The sequence below is a fragment of the Seriola lalandi genome, unplaced genomic scaffold (assembly GCF_002814215.2).
Source record: "Seriola lalandi dorsalis isolate HSWRI2012SDOR001 ecotype SW California unplaced genomic scaffold, Sedor1 jcf7180002054927, whole genome shotgun sequence".
Classification (NCBI taxonomy): Eukaryota; Metazoa; Chordata; class Actinopteri; order Carangiformes; family Carangidae; genus Seriola; species Seriola lalandi.
In genome coordinates, this window is record NW_019525479.1 from 377,561 (window position 1) to 391,451 (window position 13,891).

The 13,891-nt window shown below is 39.5% G+C and overlaps 1 protein-coding gene across 2 annotated transcripts; it reads left to right on the top strand.

Moving 5' to 3' along the window:
• The first annotated feature begins 957 nt into the window (after positions 1–957).
• Positions 958–13,891, top strand: LOC111644151 (protein-tyrosine kinase 6-like). 2 transcript variants are annotated; one of them, XM_023392895.2, is made up of 8 exons: positions 958–1,522; positions 4,596–4,717; positions 6,491–6,654; positions 7,314–7,479; positions 11,548–11,709; positions 11,992–12,173; positions 12,264–12,417; positions 13,415–13,891. In XM_023392895.2, the coding sequence occupies exons 1-8, from the start codon at positions 1,119–1,121 to the stop codon at positions 13,594–13,596; spliced, it is 1,536 nt and encodes a 511-aa protein (XP_023248663.1). In that variant the 5' UTR covers positions 958–1,118; the 3' UTR covers positions 13,597–13,891. The 2 variants fall into 2 exon arrangements, with proteins under 2 accessions (XP_023248663.1, XP_023248664.1); XM_023392896.2 differs by lacking the exon at positions 13,415–13,891 and adding an exon at positions 12,636–13,273.

The following is a 13,891-nucleotide window of genomic DNA, read 5'->3' on the forward strand; positions in this document are numbered from 1 at the left end:
TTTGATGTAATTGCCAGCGGTGGTGCATTTGCAGCCATTCAAGCGACAGCATGTCTATAGTTGTTCACTAAGTGGAAAATATTGTCAAAAATTTCCAATAAAGATGGAGGCTGCCATAAATGACTTGTAATTAATGTTTAAACGATACAGCAGCATAAACGTCACGGCTCAACCGAGCGAATGAAACCTTATACTAATTTTTAAGTTTTGATTAAGGCTATGCTTTTCTGCTTTTATTTGGAAAATAATGAATTTATTTCTCTCAGGGTAAAATTGTGTCATTATTGCCTCTATTTCATCTGCTTTCTCCGCATACTGAGCACATGTGGCTCAACATTAAGAAGTGTTCAGACAGAACATTTTTGCATCATTCACATGGATTTGACTGCCAGACTGTTGGAGTCAATAGCTACAAGCTAGTTGGCATTGCATAGCAGTTTCCCTCCTTATATGGACACGTCCTACCTATTTAGCACTTGTTCTATATATGATTTAATAAATAATTCCTCTGGCCACTAACATGTCTATATACTTCTAACAGTAGATTATAAAGAAACCATTAAAGTCTAGTTATATTTTTACTTAAAAACACATCAGTACATCAGTCTTGGAAATCTGCTGCTACCTCATATAGTTATGATGTAAAACCTCTATAGTGGCTGGTCATTTAAAACATTAGAAACATCTCTCAATATAAGGCAGTTCAGTTCGAGATTAGATTTTACAGGTGTATCTACTAAAGTGGTCACGGAGTGCATTTTTACCCATCTAGCAACTACATCCATTTACATATCTGTCCAACATATGGCACCATAACACTATATATCCTACAGTATGTGCGTTATCCACCTGCCATTACCTAGTGTAAGATTTATGAGGCATCTGTCAGATAGGCGGGGTTCACATGCATTTTATTATTGCCTGTCATGAGGAAGTTGTTGTCAGTCGTCTGAGCGCAGCAGAGGCAGGATTAACCCTGCAGCACACCGCAATTTCTCTCTGAGGCATTCCGAGGATTCCTGGCGCTCCAACCTCTCTACCTGTCCGACAGGTGCAGTCGACTGACTTGGTAACGCGCACAGAGGCAGAAGGGTAAAGGAGGCTATTCATGGTTATCTATGGGTGAGTGTCTGCGGAGAGCTTGTCCATGTCTGGAAGCACTGTGGCAGAGGATCTTCAGTGACAAAAAGCCTTCTCCAGGAGGAGGAGTGAGTGGTGATAGTGGAGGAGGAGGAGGAAGAGACAGCAGCAGTGACGGCGGCGGTGAGGTGAGACCTCCGACCCCGGCGCCGCCGCCAAAGGAGAGACAACCCGAGCACAGCTCCATCTACACGGCGGTGTGGCCGTTTGAGGCCCGGCACGAGGATGAGCTGTCGTTCCAGGAGGGGGATCTGTTCAGCGTCATCAGCCGCAACGGGGACTGGTGGACCGCGCGGAAAATCGATAAGAACGGGCGAGTCCTGGACACCGGGATCGTGCCCAACAACTACCTGGCCAGGGCCGAGTCACTGAGAATGCAACCGTGAGTGTTACAGAAACAAACTAGGGGAGACCGGGGATTGTTGTTACATTTTTGACATTTCTGAATGAATCTTGGAGCTCTTTTAAAGCCAGTACATTCAAAAAACGTGTCTGCTATTAAATGATGTAGGTGTTATATCTGCAACAAACAGAAATGCATGGTCTAGTCCCAATCACAAGGAGTGAAATGTTACAATTCACCCCATAGTCCAGGATAGTTGTAACATATCCTGGGCTGAAATGTTACATTATATAAGGATTCTAACAAAAACTTTACATTGAAAGCTTTTTATTCAATACTTAAATGGCTTTTTAACATAATTGGTGCGTGCGTGCGTGCGTGCGTGCTTGCTTGCTTGCTTGCATGTGCCTGCCAAGTATGTTATGTTAGTCACTATCAGTCATGGTAGTGATAAGACATTTGATAATAATAGACTAATAAAACTGAACAAAAGGTGCATGTGTTCACCAGCTTCAACAATTGAACATGTGTGTATTGAGTGTGTGTATCAGTCAGTCAGTCAGTCAGTCAGTCAGTCAGTCAGTGTATATGTGTTGCTGCTAACTAACCCAGACTTGTAGTGATGGACTACTGCTTAACTTACAGCTAAAACATTAGCACTGACAACTAGCATGAAAAATATCTAACATGACAAGTTTGAAAGAGTTTAACTACAAAGCAGGCTGCTATAACAAAAGTGAATCAAGTAAAAAATAAACTTTTTTCCTCAAAATTTGTTGTTATTTCCTTCTAAATTTGTGTCTGCCACAGGGTGCTACTTTCTCACATGTGGAGTAAGGACTACATTGAACATGTACAGAGTGAATCGGGTGATTTGTAACTTGTTCCTAATACGAGAAATTGGAAGTGTTACAACTGACCCATGTTAAAACCATTGCCTCTCCCCAACTCTTTAACTGTAAACATGTCTCATGCTTGTCTCCAGCCATTATCAACTTTACAACTTCAGCAGACCTGTGGGTCAACTCCGCTCCTTCTTACTGCTCCAATTCACTGTTGACTTGTTCTGCACGTAAACACAGTTTAACAGTTGAAAGTACAGCCTCTAATCTATCTCCAATCTATAATTCACTGCAGTGATTTTATAATAGATTGCAGCAGCTTAATGCAATCCGTTTTGATGAAACCTCTGTTCTGCCTCCACTTCCATTAATCAGTATCTTGTTTACAGCTCAGGAAAGTTTCAGCCTCATTTTTGACCACACTTAAGGTTAACAAGGAAATGTGTTATCATAACTGCTCTGGATAAAAAACAAGGCATTGACTTCCCCATAACCTGCTGCTATGCTAAGTTCCCTCTGTCACTACAGCAAATGAGCATGAAGTTACAACTTCATACAATGAGATATCTCCTTTGATTCTTCTTCTTATTCTGCATCAGGGCCTACAGTTTACCCCCCAGCCCTCAGCTGTAAATAAAAGTGAGAAATGTCACCAACACCCTTCATAATGTCAGTCCCATATCTGTGCGTGTGTCTCTTAGCAGTGATGCAAACTGGGACACAAACATGATGACAGTCACTCACCACTTCTTGTTTTGTCTCTCTCTCTCGCTCTCGCTCTCTCTCGCTCTCTATCTGTTTATTGCTTCAGCAGATTGGGAAGTGTGTAAACTGTGGGTACGTGTCAGCAGGTGCTGCAATTAATTATAGAGTTGCTCTTTTTTATTACTAAATTACCTTATCTTGTTTGTCATCCAGTTAAAAACCTATACTTGATACAATACCAAGAAGATTAGTTACTATCATTATTTGAAAAAAATTATTTTAATGGTTTGTTTTGGTGTATTTAAGAGTCAGGTAGGTTATTCTGCTTCCATCTCTGGTAATGTGTAAAACTGCAGCTAACAATTATTTTCATTATTGATTATGTTATCTAGTTATTATGTCACAGTTTTCTGAAGCCCAGATGACAGGTTCTTTGTTTTGTCCAAGGAGCTTTTCAAAAACTAAACCTATTGATCTTATTATTACCTGAGACAATAAAAGCAGTAAAATCCTCACAATTAAGAAGCCCTGGAATTGTGGGTAATGTTTGATATCTTTGCTTGAACATTGACTTCAATTATCAATCTTTCATCAGAGTGGTTGCTGATTATATTTCTGTTAAGTGACATTACTTCAGCTCTAGTAATGTGGATCACAATAAATTTGTCAGAAAATTTGAGTCAGATTATGTGTTTTTAACAGGTTGTTGTACAACAAGTTAATAAAGTCAAGTGCCAATGTCTTACAATGTCGTAGATCAAACTAACAGTCTGGCTTCAGACAGATGTCTAAATCCATCTGTTGCACAAAGCTGTCGAGTTCTTGATCTGTCTAGTTCTTATTTGCAGTTCATTTTTTTTCAAACTAAAAAACATGGCTGACCGTGCACCAAACAAACTTCTCAGTTCTGGAGGAATCCAACAGTTATAAGGACATTTTACCACAAAACTTTAGCAATAATTCTTAAAGTACTAAATAAAATTCCTGTAGCAGGAAGCCTCAGTGCAGACCTGTACCAGAGCTCAGATATTGTTGATTCTTAATGAAGCAGGACTCAGTAGTCCTTTTCCCCCTATTATTATTATTATTATTATTATTATTATCATCATCATGGAAATATCGCTCTTAGTTCACAGAACACCAAAATTAACACAAAGACTAAAATATCTGGTGAAACCAGCCACAGGATTTCCACAAACAACATAGACTAATTGTAAATATTAATTCAGTCAGACTTGCTGTAAGTCTACACTAGAGCCAAGTCTCTCACCAAAAAGGCAGAGATATAAAACATTATTACAAAAGCATCATTGACAAAGTTCACTTATAAATACCAAAGATTAACTGGAGTTACTGTTCTGCAGCTGACATCAGCGTCGTCTTGTGACTCTAAGATACATTTTATGTGATTGAGAGATAAGAGGACAGTGCAGTGCATTCACTGCTGTTTCAACACAGCATTTAATAGCTGAGGTGATGATAACCTGAGGCAGAAAGCTTCTGAAGCCATGAAACCACATCCTAATAAGATTTACTTTGATTTATCTCTGTCTATATTGATCCAGATGGTTCTTTGGGACAATGAATCGCTTTGAGGCACAAAGCCACCTGCTAGCACCAGGAAATGAAGAGGGAGCTTTCCTCATCCGACGCAGTGAGAAAGACAATGTTGGATATGTTCTTTCAGGTAAGACGAGAAGGGGAGGGGTGAAGAAGAAAACCCAAAAAGAGCACAGGAAGCATATCATGTAAGTGTCAAAGAGTTTCACAGACAGAACAAACAAAGAGATACAGGAAAGGGAGTGTGTTTGTTGGATGATCATCCAGCCAACAAGGAACGCTAACAAGAGATTTCCACATATACATTCTCAATATAGAAACAAGGCAGATAACGAGACTCCATAATGACCCTGTTCATGAGCCAAAAGTGAAACTCTCGCTGCACACTACACTCATTAAATTAAATTAATAGACATTTGGGAAATACTGTACATGCCTGTTGGCTTTCTTGCTAGATGAGAAGATTGATGCCACTCTCACATCTCTTTGTTCAACATGAAGCTACAGCCAGTTAGCATAGCTTAGCACAAAGACTGGAAACAGGGCAGACACCTAGCTAGGCTCCGCCCAGTGACAAAATCCACCTACCAGCACCTCTAAAGCTCACTCATTAAAACGTTATATTTCATTTGTTTAATCCTACAAAAAAATGTAAAAATGGCAGTCCCCTGTTTTTCAGTGTTAATGTGTCACAGTGTTGGTCAACTGCTCACAGCCAAGAAATTGTCTGGAACTTACAGTAACTACCCATAAAACCATAAAATTGATGTTTCTGCCCTTCCATTTCATATGATATCAGACCACAAATAAAAGTAGAAAAAGGAATGACGTTGCCAGACATGGGTAGTTGTATGAATGTGTTAATTCAGTTTAACATTCTCTGACTGAACTGATGCGCTTCCAAAGAGCAGCAGCACAAGCGTAACCACAGAAAATGTCAGTGTTTGTGTTTGCCATCATTTCATGCAGTTTACTAATCCGTACCTTTCAACATAACCTAGTGGCTTCCAGAGTGGAGGGGCCAACGTATTATACTCCTATAATACAGTATTATACAATAATTCATCTGGCAAGAGGCAGGGTACACCACGACAGGTTGCCAGTCTATCACAGGATTAACTTCAGTTTGTGCTAATTACATATTATATAATAAGATTTTATCCATATATGGATTTAAAGATTTGCATGAAGGCTAATTCTGATTTATTACAACTTTTCATAACTGTGTATCTGTCATTTGTATTTGTATTGTATAACAGTGCACTCACCAAGTCCATTGCTGTATAAACCATTAGTTTATCCAGAGTATCTAAACCACTTGGTGGTAAAACCTAAAGTGAGAGCACCCAAAATGTTGGTAATAATCCCACATTGCACATGAAAACTGTCTGCACTGCTCACCTTTGTTTTCTCTTCAACAAAAAGGTGCTTTCGTCTGTTTATAACTTGTCTGACCACTAACACAAAATCATCGTTTACAGTTTCTTCTCCACTGGAAATATCGTCAGGGGCAAAAATGAAACCTTAATCTAAAATAAACATTTGAGAAACATTTAATGACAAACCAATTTTGGGCTTTCCAATAGACATATTTAACTACAGCATTTAAAAACTGATAACAAAAGAAAAAATGGCAGTACATTAAGCTCCTCTTGGACTGTGTGAAGTCAGTATTTCTCAGTTTCTCACTTCTCTTATATACTGGGAATGTTTTTGCCACATTTTAGACAATGATTTAATAACTAAAAAAACAAATGTTAATTGAGAAAAATGTAAGAGGATCTTTGGGTTTTATTTCTTAACCACTTCTGCTTGTTCCTGTCTTTGTGTATGTGTGTGTGTGTGTGTGTGTGTGTGTGTGTGTGTGTGTGTGTGTGTGTGTGTGTATATATCTCTGCAGTGAGGTCAAGCAGTCGGGTGAAGCATTTTAAAATCCACCAAACAGATGAGGGTAATTTTCATGCGGACCACAATCACCACTTCAGCTCCCTGATCAATCTGGTGGATCACTACAGCACCAACAGTCTGAACAACACAGGCCTACTGGGAAGCCCCTGCAAGAGGGTAGGGCGAGCTGCGGTTATGTCTTTTTTGCTTCATATGTTTGTTCCTCTTATTTCAGGAACAGTAAGTGTGGACATTAAGCTATGACGCCTAAGAAAAAAAACACACTCAAATACATTTGTTACCGATGCATCCTGTTCTTCCATGTTTTTTTTACTTGCATGAGTTTTAGGAAATCATGAAATACAGCTGCAGATGTAGGCAGGGAACTATAATGCAGCACTCGGTTCCAGATGCCTGTGACAGTACACTCAAATGTCAGTTTATTAGGGACACCTAGCTAAAACTAATGCAGTCTAACACAAGAGTCCTGCAATAAATCCTCCTTCATCAAGGTTTCAATGTTCAGTTGTTTAAATTTTGTTAAAGAAGTGTTGGATCATTTTGAAGGATGTGATCTGTGGTGCTTTTGAACTGCATTGTGTTTGCGTTCCTCTTATTTTGTCTAAGCCATTCAAATAAATGAGGGTAGGCCGAACAACAGACACACCTTTTTGTATAATGCAGCACAAACCGCAGCCTCCAAAATGAGCGTACAGTTGAATCTATTCAAAGAGTGTGACAGGTACATACAATACCCATTTAAATTGGGATGTATTACTGTATTTGTGTCCTGAAAGAGTGTGCGTGTGTGTGTGTGTGTGTGTTCCCTCCTTCAGAAAAAGCCCAACACCCCAGATTTGAATCATTTTACGGTGGATGAGTGGGAGCTCCCGAAAGAAGAGTTCACCCTGGAGGAAGAGCTGGGCAGTGGCTACTTTGCTGATGTCTACCGGGGGCACTGGAAAAACCACATCAATGTCGCCATCAAGATCATCAAAAGTGGTATTTCATCATCTCTGCTGATCTAAGGAAGGCTAACTTTAATAAATAGGTTTCTGATTATGATTATTATGAGGACTTGTTTGATGCTAGGCTCCACAAATCACAAAAGCGACATCAAGAGGGAAACATCCTTTTCTCCAAATACATTTTCATCTTTGATTTTCATTAGCGAGATCTAGTCAGATCACTGGGTTGTAATAAAGTGGTGTTTTTTGTTTAGGAACAGGTAAGGAAAAAATATCTGGTTTAAGATCTGACCACTGTGGACTGTGGTGAAGCTGCAGGTTTGACAGAAGTGAGACTGGGGGCTTTAAAAACTCATTACAATAATGCAATTTTTTCCCACCCAGTGAAGAGACAGTTGCTGTGTCTCAATTCAGATACTTAAGTCACACTCACATGTAGTACACTGTGTACACAGTTAAACACTGCCATTGTACGCTCACTGGAAATGACGCAACAGGTGACTGCGATTGTCACTCTCCTGCTTTGCTCACTTGACTTCAAAATAAACGTCTTACTTTCCTGTGCGTGCCCCATGTGTCATGTGACATGGAAATTAAGCCACCATAGGTGCCAACAATGTATCCTCCTCCTTACGTTACCAAGCTAAGATGGCGACCACTGAGGGTGAGAAGTGTCCATCGCTTTACACTCAATTTGTGGATCATTTTAAATGCACCACTTATATACTTATAGTGCACTGCATGTTGCTGGGTGTATACTTGTGAATGTGAACACACGTAGCCACTCATAGCAATAGGAAGTGTGGGTATGGAAGTACGCACATAGAGACACAGCGACACAGACTGAAGTGAGTCTGTGATCCACTGATGTGCACAGCCTTGTTAATCCAGTTTTGACCCAGGTTTATCTCAACAAAACTTTGCATGTACTATATTAGAGGTAGTGGTGAAACAGTTATTTCATTATTTTCGTTAGTAGACATGAAAAAAAATTGGAGCCAATAATTTTGACTTGATTCATTATTTAAGTCACTTTATCAAGCAAAAACACCCTCCGATTCCAGCTTTTCAAATCTAACACTTTTCATTTGATGTGAACAAAAACTGAAGTTCTTGATCTGTGTCTGCAGGATGTTATGCATTCCACTTCTGACACACGACTGGCTGATTGGATAATTGCATGTATAAGCAGGTGTACAGGGGTTCTTCAAACAAGAACATGAAACCAGGAAGTACGTTTTCAGGTTACTGTGACAGAGTGAACTGCTGAGGATTCTTTTATATAAACTATCCACTGAGTTGGAGATGACAATATGTTGTGTCGCTAACGCATCAGCTGACTCATTGTGTGTTAATGTCTACTCGCAGCTGTCCAGCTGTTTCTTCTGCTTCCAGCATTTGTGCAAAACTAAGCTAAATCCATCCTGGACCAATGATATTTCCTAAAACCCCTCAAATGTAAATAGTTAAAGGTCTGACTCAGGTGTTTGAATCACAGCTGTTTCTGCCCATATAAATTGGAAAAATACAAATATGCTTTGTCAATAACACGTTAGACCACATTTGAGTAAAACTGTAGGTGGTTTAACCAGTTAAGACCGAATGAGAGTGCGAATGACCATGGTAATCCCCACTGATACATCGTCATACATAACTAGCAATACAGTCATCTTTACAGTGGAATTTTAGGCACATATTTGGACTACTCATCAAAATTGACTGTTGTGTAACAATCAGTTACATAATTTTGTTCTTTTTAAGTAGAAATGAATTTTTTGGTGTAAAGCATGTGTCAATGTTAACCTCACTATTATTTAAATAGTCAGAATATGTTGGTCTCATTCACAACAACCATAACAAGCACTTGCAGGAAGTACAGTGACCATTACAGAAGCATGAAGCAAAGCAGCGAAAACTGCAGTCTGTACACAAGAGTATCAACGAGCTCAACACTAAGTGTGCTGTTCACTGTAGTAAAACCCAGGATCCACCTGTCATTTTGATTTCAAAAGCATGCTGATGACATAAACAAGCTGGAGCAATTTGAGGTTGCTGTGACCAAACATGTTGTAACAGTAGCTCAGATGGGAGATTGCTTTTATAAATGCACCAATACTGTGTGTGTCACAGACCTGCCATTTACATGCGTCTTCAGTGATCTGATCACAAGTGGTCAGTTCACACCTGGCTTTAAAATGGTTCTTCTCACTCGAGTGAGCACTTGTGATCGGATCTCACTTCCTCACTTTATAAGCAAATAAACATACATGTCATTGTGCTTGTGTGTATCAGTGAGAGAGAGAGCAGAGCAAAGTGGGGTTGAACAGCTGATCACAGCTCTAAAATGAAATAAGGTTTTATCCATTTGAAATAGTAAAATATTTTCACTGTGGCAGAGGACGTCAGTACAGTAGGCGGCCTTTCAATGCGGCCAGAACGCATTTGTGTTCACACTGCTAAAGACGTCTTTCTTTTCCACACTGCAGTATTACAGACACTATCATGCCCTGTGCGCCGTCTCTCTGTTCAGTCCCAGTTTCCACTTACACTTGTAGACTGACCCTCAATCTTTGTTTCCATTTGTTTGACTGTCATAAAGTTATCATCAAATATGATGATGTATCAAAACGGTTTTAACTAACAAACATCATTTACTGTAACAGCCCAAAAGCCAGATATTCAATCTACAATGGAATAAAACAAAGGAAGCTGGAATCAGAGAATGCGTGACAATTTTAGTTGGCAAATAAACATGATTAATCAGTTACTGAAATTAGCAATCAACTAATTGATTAACCTACTAATAAGTCAATCGCAGTGACTGCAGCTAATTTCTAGACCTCCTTCTGTCCAGTCTCCTGTAATTGACATATCGATATTGATGCTCTGACTTCTTAGTGATTGAGTTTGTTAACCATATAAAACCACGTAAAAAAGACAGAAGTAAAATTTAACCATAATGGATAAAAACTGTAGACTAATACCATATAGCTTTGTCCTGCTAAAAGCCAACTACACTAGCTTTGTTGCCATTTAGATTGTCCAAACAAAGAGGGTACAGTATCTGATTTTTATAGGTAGAGGGCCTCCAAAAAAGCATCTATACTTAGGCAGTATAGCTCAGCATCTTTTTCTCTTGCATTCATGTAAACCAGACTGACAAAGAAAACACCACCAGATCAGTATCACGACATCAGTGATGTTTTTAAGCAATTTTGTTTCCGTAGACAAATGTGAGTCTATGCACAATCCTGTGTGGGCTTGTTAGAATTACCTATACATTCATTCAATAAATATTCAATCTAAGAAATGCGGAATACTTTTAGAAGCACACTGAATTTATGCCACATCCATTGTAATTTAATGTTCAGTTCAATGGGGGTCACAATACCTGATTTATTATCTGAATGATCAATGAGCATTTGGATGATCCGATGGATTTTCTGTGGTGAGATTTTTTTTGGTCAGTTGTGGTGCAGTTTGAGCAGTTCCACAGTCCAATTTCCTACATGGCTGCTGGCAATAGATCCGTTATAAACTGTAGTGAGTTTGTTTTAATATTAATGGAAGATTCCATTCATAGAAAGATTTGGACAAAGTAATGCTTCCTTTCTCTCTTTTCCCCAAAGACAAATCCTTTACAATAATCTCACAACCGCATGCAAAGATATTACCATTGTGTGTCTCAGTGTACTGGCACTGCACAAAGTCACACTGCTTACTTGCAAAATACGCTGTATGATTACTACAGTTAGCATGATTTATTCAAAGACAAGACATGGTACCAAAACTGCACTTGTAATATCATTGTGATGCATGAACATTTCTCTTCACCTAATGTTTGCAAAGCACGGAAAATCACATCTTTGACAGTTTCATTTTAAGCTCTGACTTGGAGTATATTTAGTAAGCATCACAGTTTGTGTTCCTTTATTATGATGAGTATGTCATATTTGTCAAATGGTCAAGATTTCAAAGTGGTTTCCATGGTTTTGTTTGTCTGGTTCTCCCTCCCCTGTTCTTATTTTGTCTCTGTTCCTCTTTTTCATCTGCATCTTTCTTTCTTCATTCCTTTCAATTCTCTTTCTGTCTCTTTCTCTAGATTCAGAGTTGAACCACCGTGAGTTTCAGAGGGAAGTCCAGATCCTAAAGAATCTCCGGCATCGTCACCTGATCTCCCTGTTTGCTGTGTGCACGGCCTCAGCACCATACTACATCATCACCGAGCTGATGGAGAAAGGCAGCCTGCTCAACTTCCTCAGAAGTAAACCTCAGTGTTATTCTAATGGTGTCTTTAGTAAGAACTAGTTGATGTCCTAGGGTTAGGGGGAGATTCGGTTATGGTAAGTTATTATTTGCCAAGCATGGTGTGATCTAAAACTTCAGTCAGTCTCTCAGTTTTGATGTTGTTTCTTTCACTTCTGCACTCAACTGCACCCAATTGCCATTTTATTAGGAAAAACATGCAGTCCTACAATAAATCCTTAAGTTTCTTGTTGTGTCTGATTCTCTGTTGTTTTCTCTGTGTTTGTTTTCTCTGTCTCAGGTCCGGAGGGGCAGCTTCAAGACACTGCGTCACTCATTGACATGGGTGCCCAGGTGGCTGATGGGATGTCATACCTGGAGGAGCAAAACAGCATCCACAGAGACTTGGCGGCTCGAAACGTCTTGGTGGGAGGAGACTACATCTGTAAGGTGGCTGACTTTGGACTGGCCAGAGTGATAAAGGTACGTGTGGAGGGAAGAAGTGTTTCTGTGTCATTCTCTTATGTGAAATAAAAAAATGAAGTTTTTAAAGACAAAAGGTTTTTCATCCAGGAGCCATTTTACATCACAGAAGATAAAAAGATTCCGTACAAGTGGAGCGCTCCCGAGGCCATCAGCCATGGAAAGTTCTCCAACAAGTCAGATGTCTGGTCTTTTGGGATCTTGCTCTTTGAGATAATCACCTATGGAGGCGTTCCTTACCCAGGTTGGTGGAATGACATGACATGTTATTTTTGTTTTTTTTTTTAGTTCAAAAATATCTTTTAAAGCACTTTCAGTTAATGATTAATGGTGATTATGAAATGAGATGAAGTCCTTGTGGAAAACATTTCTCGAATGTCATCCTGGAGAGGTCAAAGTTTGCAAAATGTCACCAGTTCAGTGCCATCGGGACAAAATATTTTACTTATCTGCTGTTCTCAGCATTCCTTGAACCATAGGGTAACTCATACCCCTATCAGACTGACTCTCGTAGTCCAACTGAACCAACCAAAAGATAAGTTCACATTTTTTAAATCTGTCTTAAAACAATACTTGCATTGCCATATGTAAATTAACATGAGTTTTGTTTACAGTAGTCATCCATTCCTTCCTGTTCCAACTGGCCATTAAAAGGAGTTATTTGCAAACTCAAGCGAGCTTGAAAAATTCACGCAGCAACTACAGTGCTGTGTGCTGCTGTGACATTTCTGCTAAACCACAAAAAGTATACTGTACTGTGTTTAAATATATTTGCTAACCTTAGTCGCTTACTTTCAGTTCCCTACAGCCTATACCCTAACACCTTTTGTAAAAATAGTGCAAGTTTCTTTATCTCATCACATTTATTATTAGTCTTATGGTCTGTTCAAGCACCTTGGACACCATGACAACTTGTATCTACTGTAAGGTTAGTCGTCTTTTTAGGGCTGCACGGTTAATCCTTTCAAGATCACAATCTTGATTCATACCACGTTTGCATTAGCTGGAAGATATACCGCATCAAACCAAACACAGCACTGTAGTTGCTGTGTGAACTTTTCAAGCTCGCCACCATCAGAACTAAAGTTTGCAGGAGAATATGCTGAGAAAGGCCCCAGGTGTATCTACAGGTGTTTTAGTGGGAACTAATGTTAAACCTCACCTCAGCACTTCTGCACTTCTGTCCCAACTACATCCTCTTTCTTTACCTCCTTCACGCCATCCTTTGCTCTTTCCCTCAGCCTACAGCAACCAAGAAGTGTTCCATCAGGTCAGCAAAGGATACCGGATGCCAGCTCCAGCCAAATGCCCCGATTTTTTCTATCAAATCATGTTAAAATGTTGGAGTTCCCAGCCAGATGACAGGCCACCGTTCAAGTCCCTCAGGGTCCAACTGGACAGCAGCTCCTACGAGCTGGAGTGACCTGCTCCTGATTCCTGCAGTACATGCTCAGCGCCACAGGGGGGCAGCAGAGACTGACACTCAGCAGGGATTGTGAGGACTCTTATTTAGAAACCAGAGAGTAAAACAATGTACAGGCTTTTCTGCAGAATGTGTGTGTTTGCACTATGCACATCTGCAAAGCCTGATGTATTTTGTTCAATCCACTACTTATGATTATTTTCTTTTTCACTTCATCTCATGACAATTCTTTGATAGTAGACTGAATATATTTGGGGTTTTGTCTGTTAAGACAAAAAAAAAAAAAAAAAAAAAA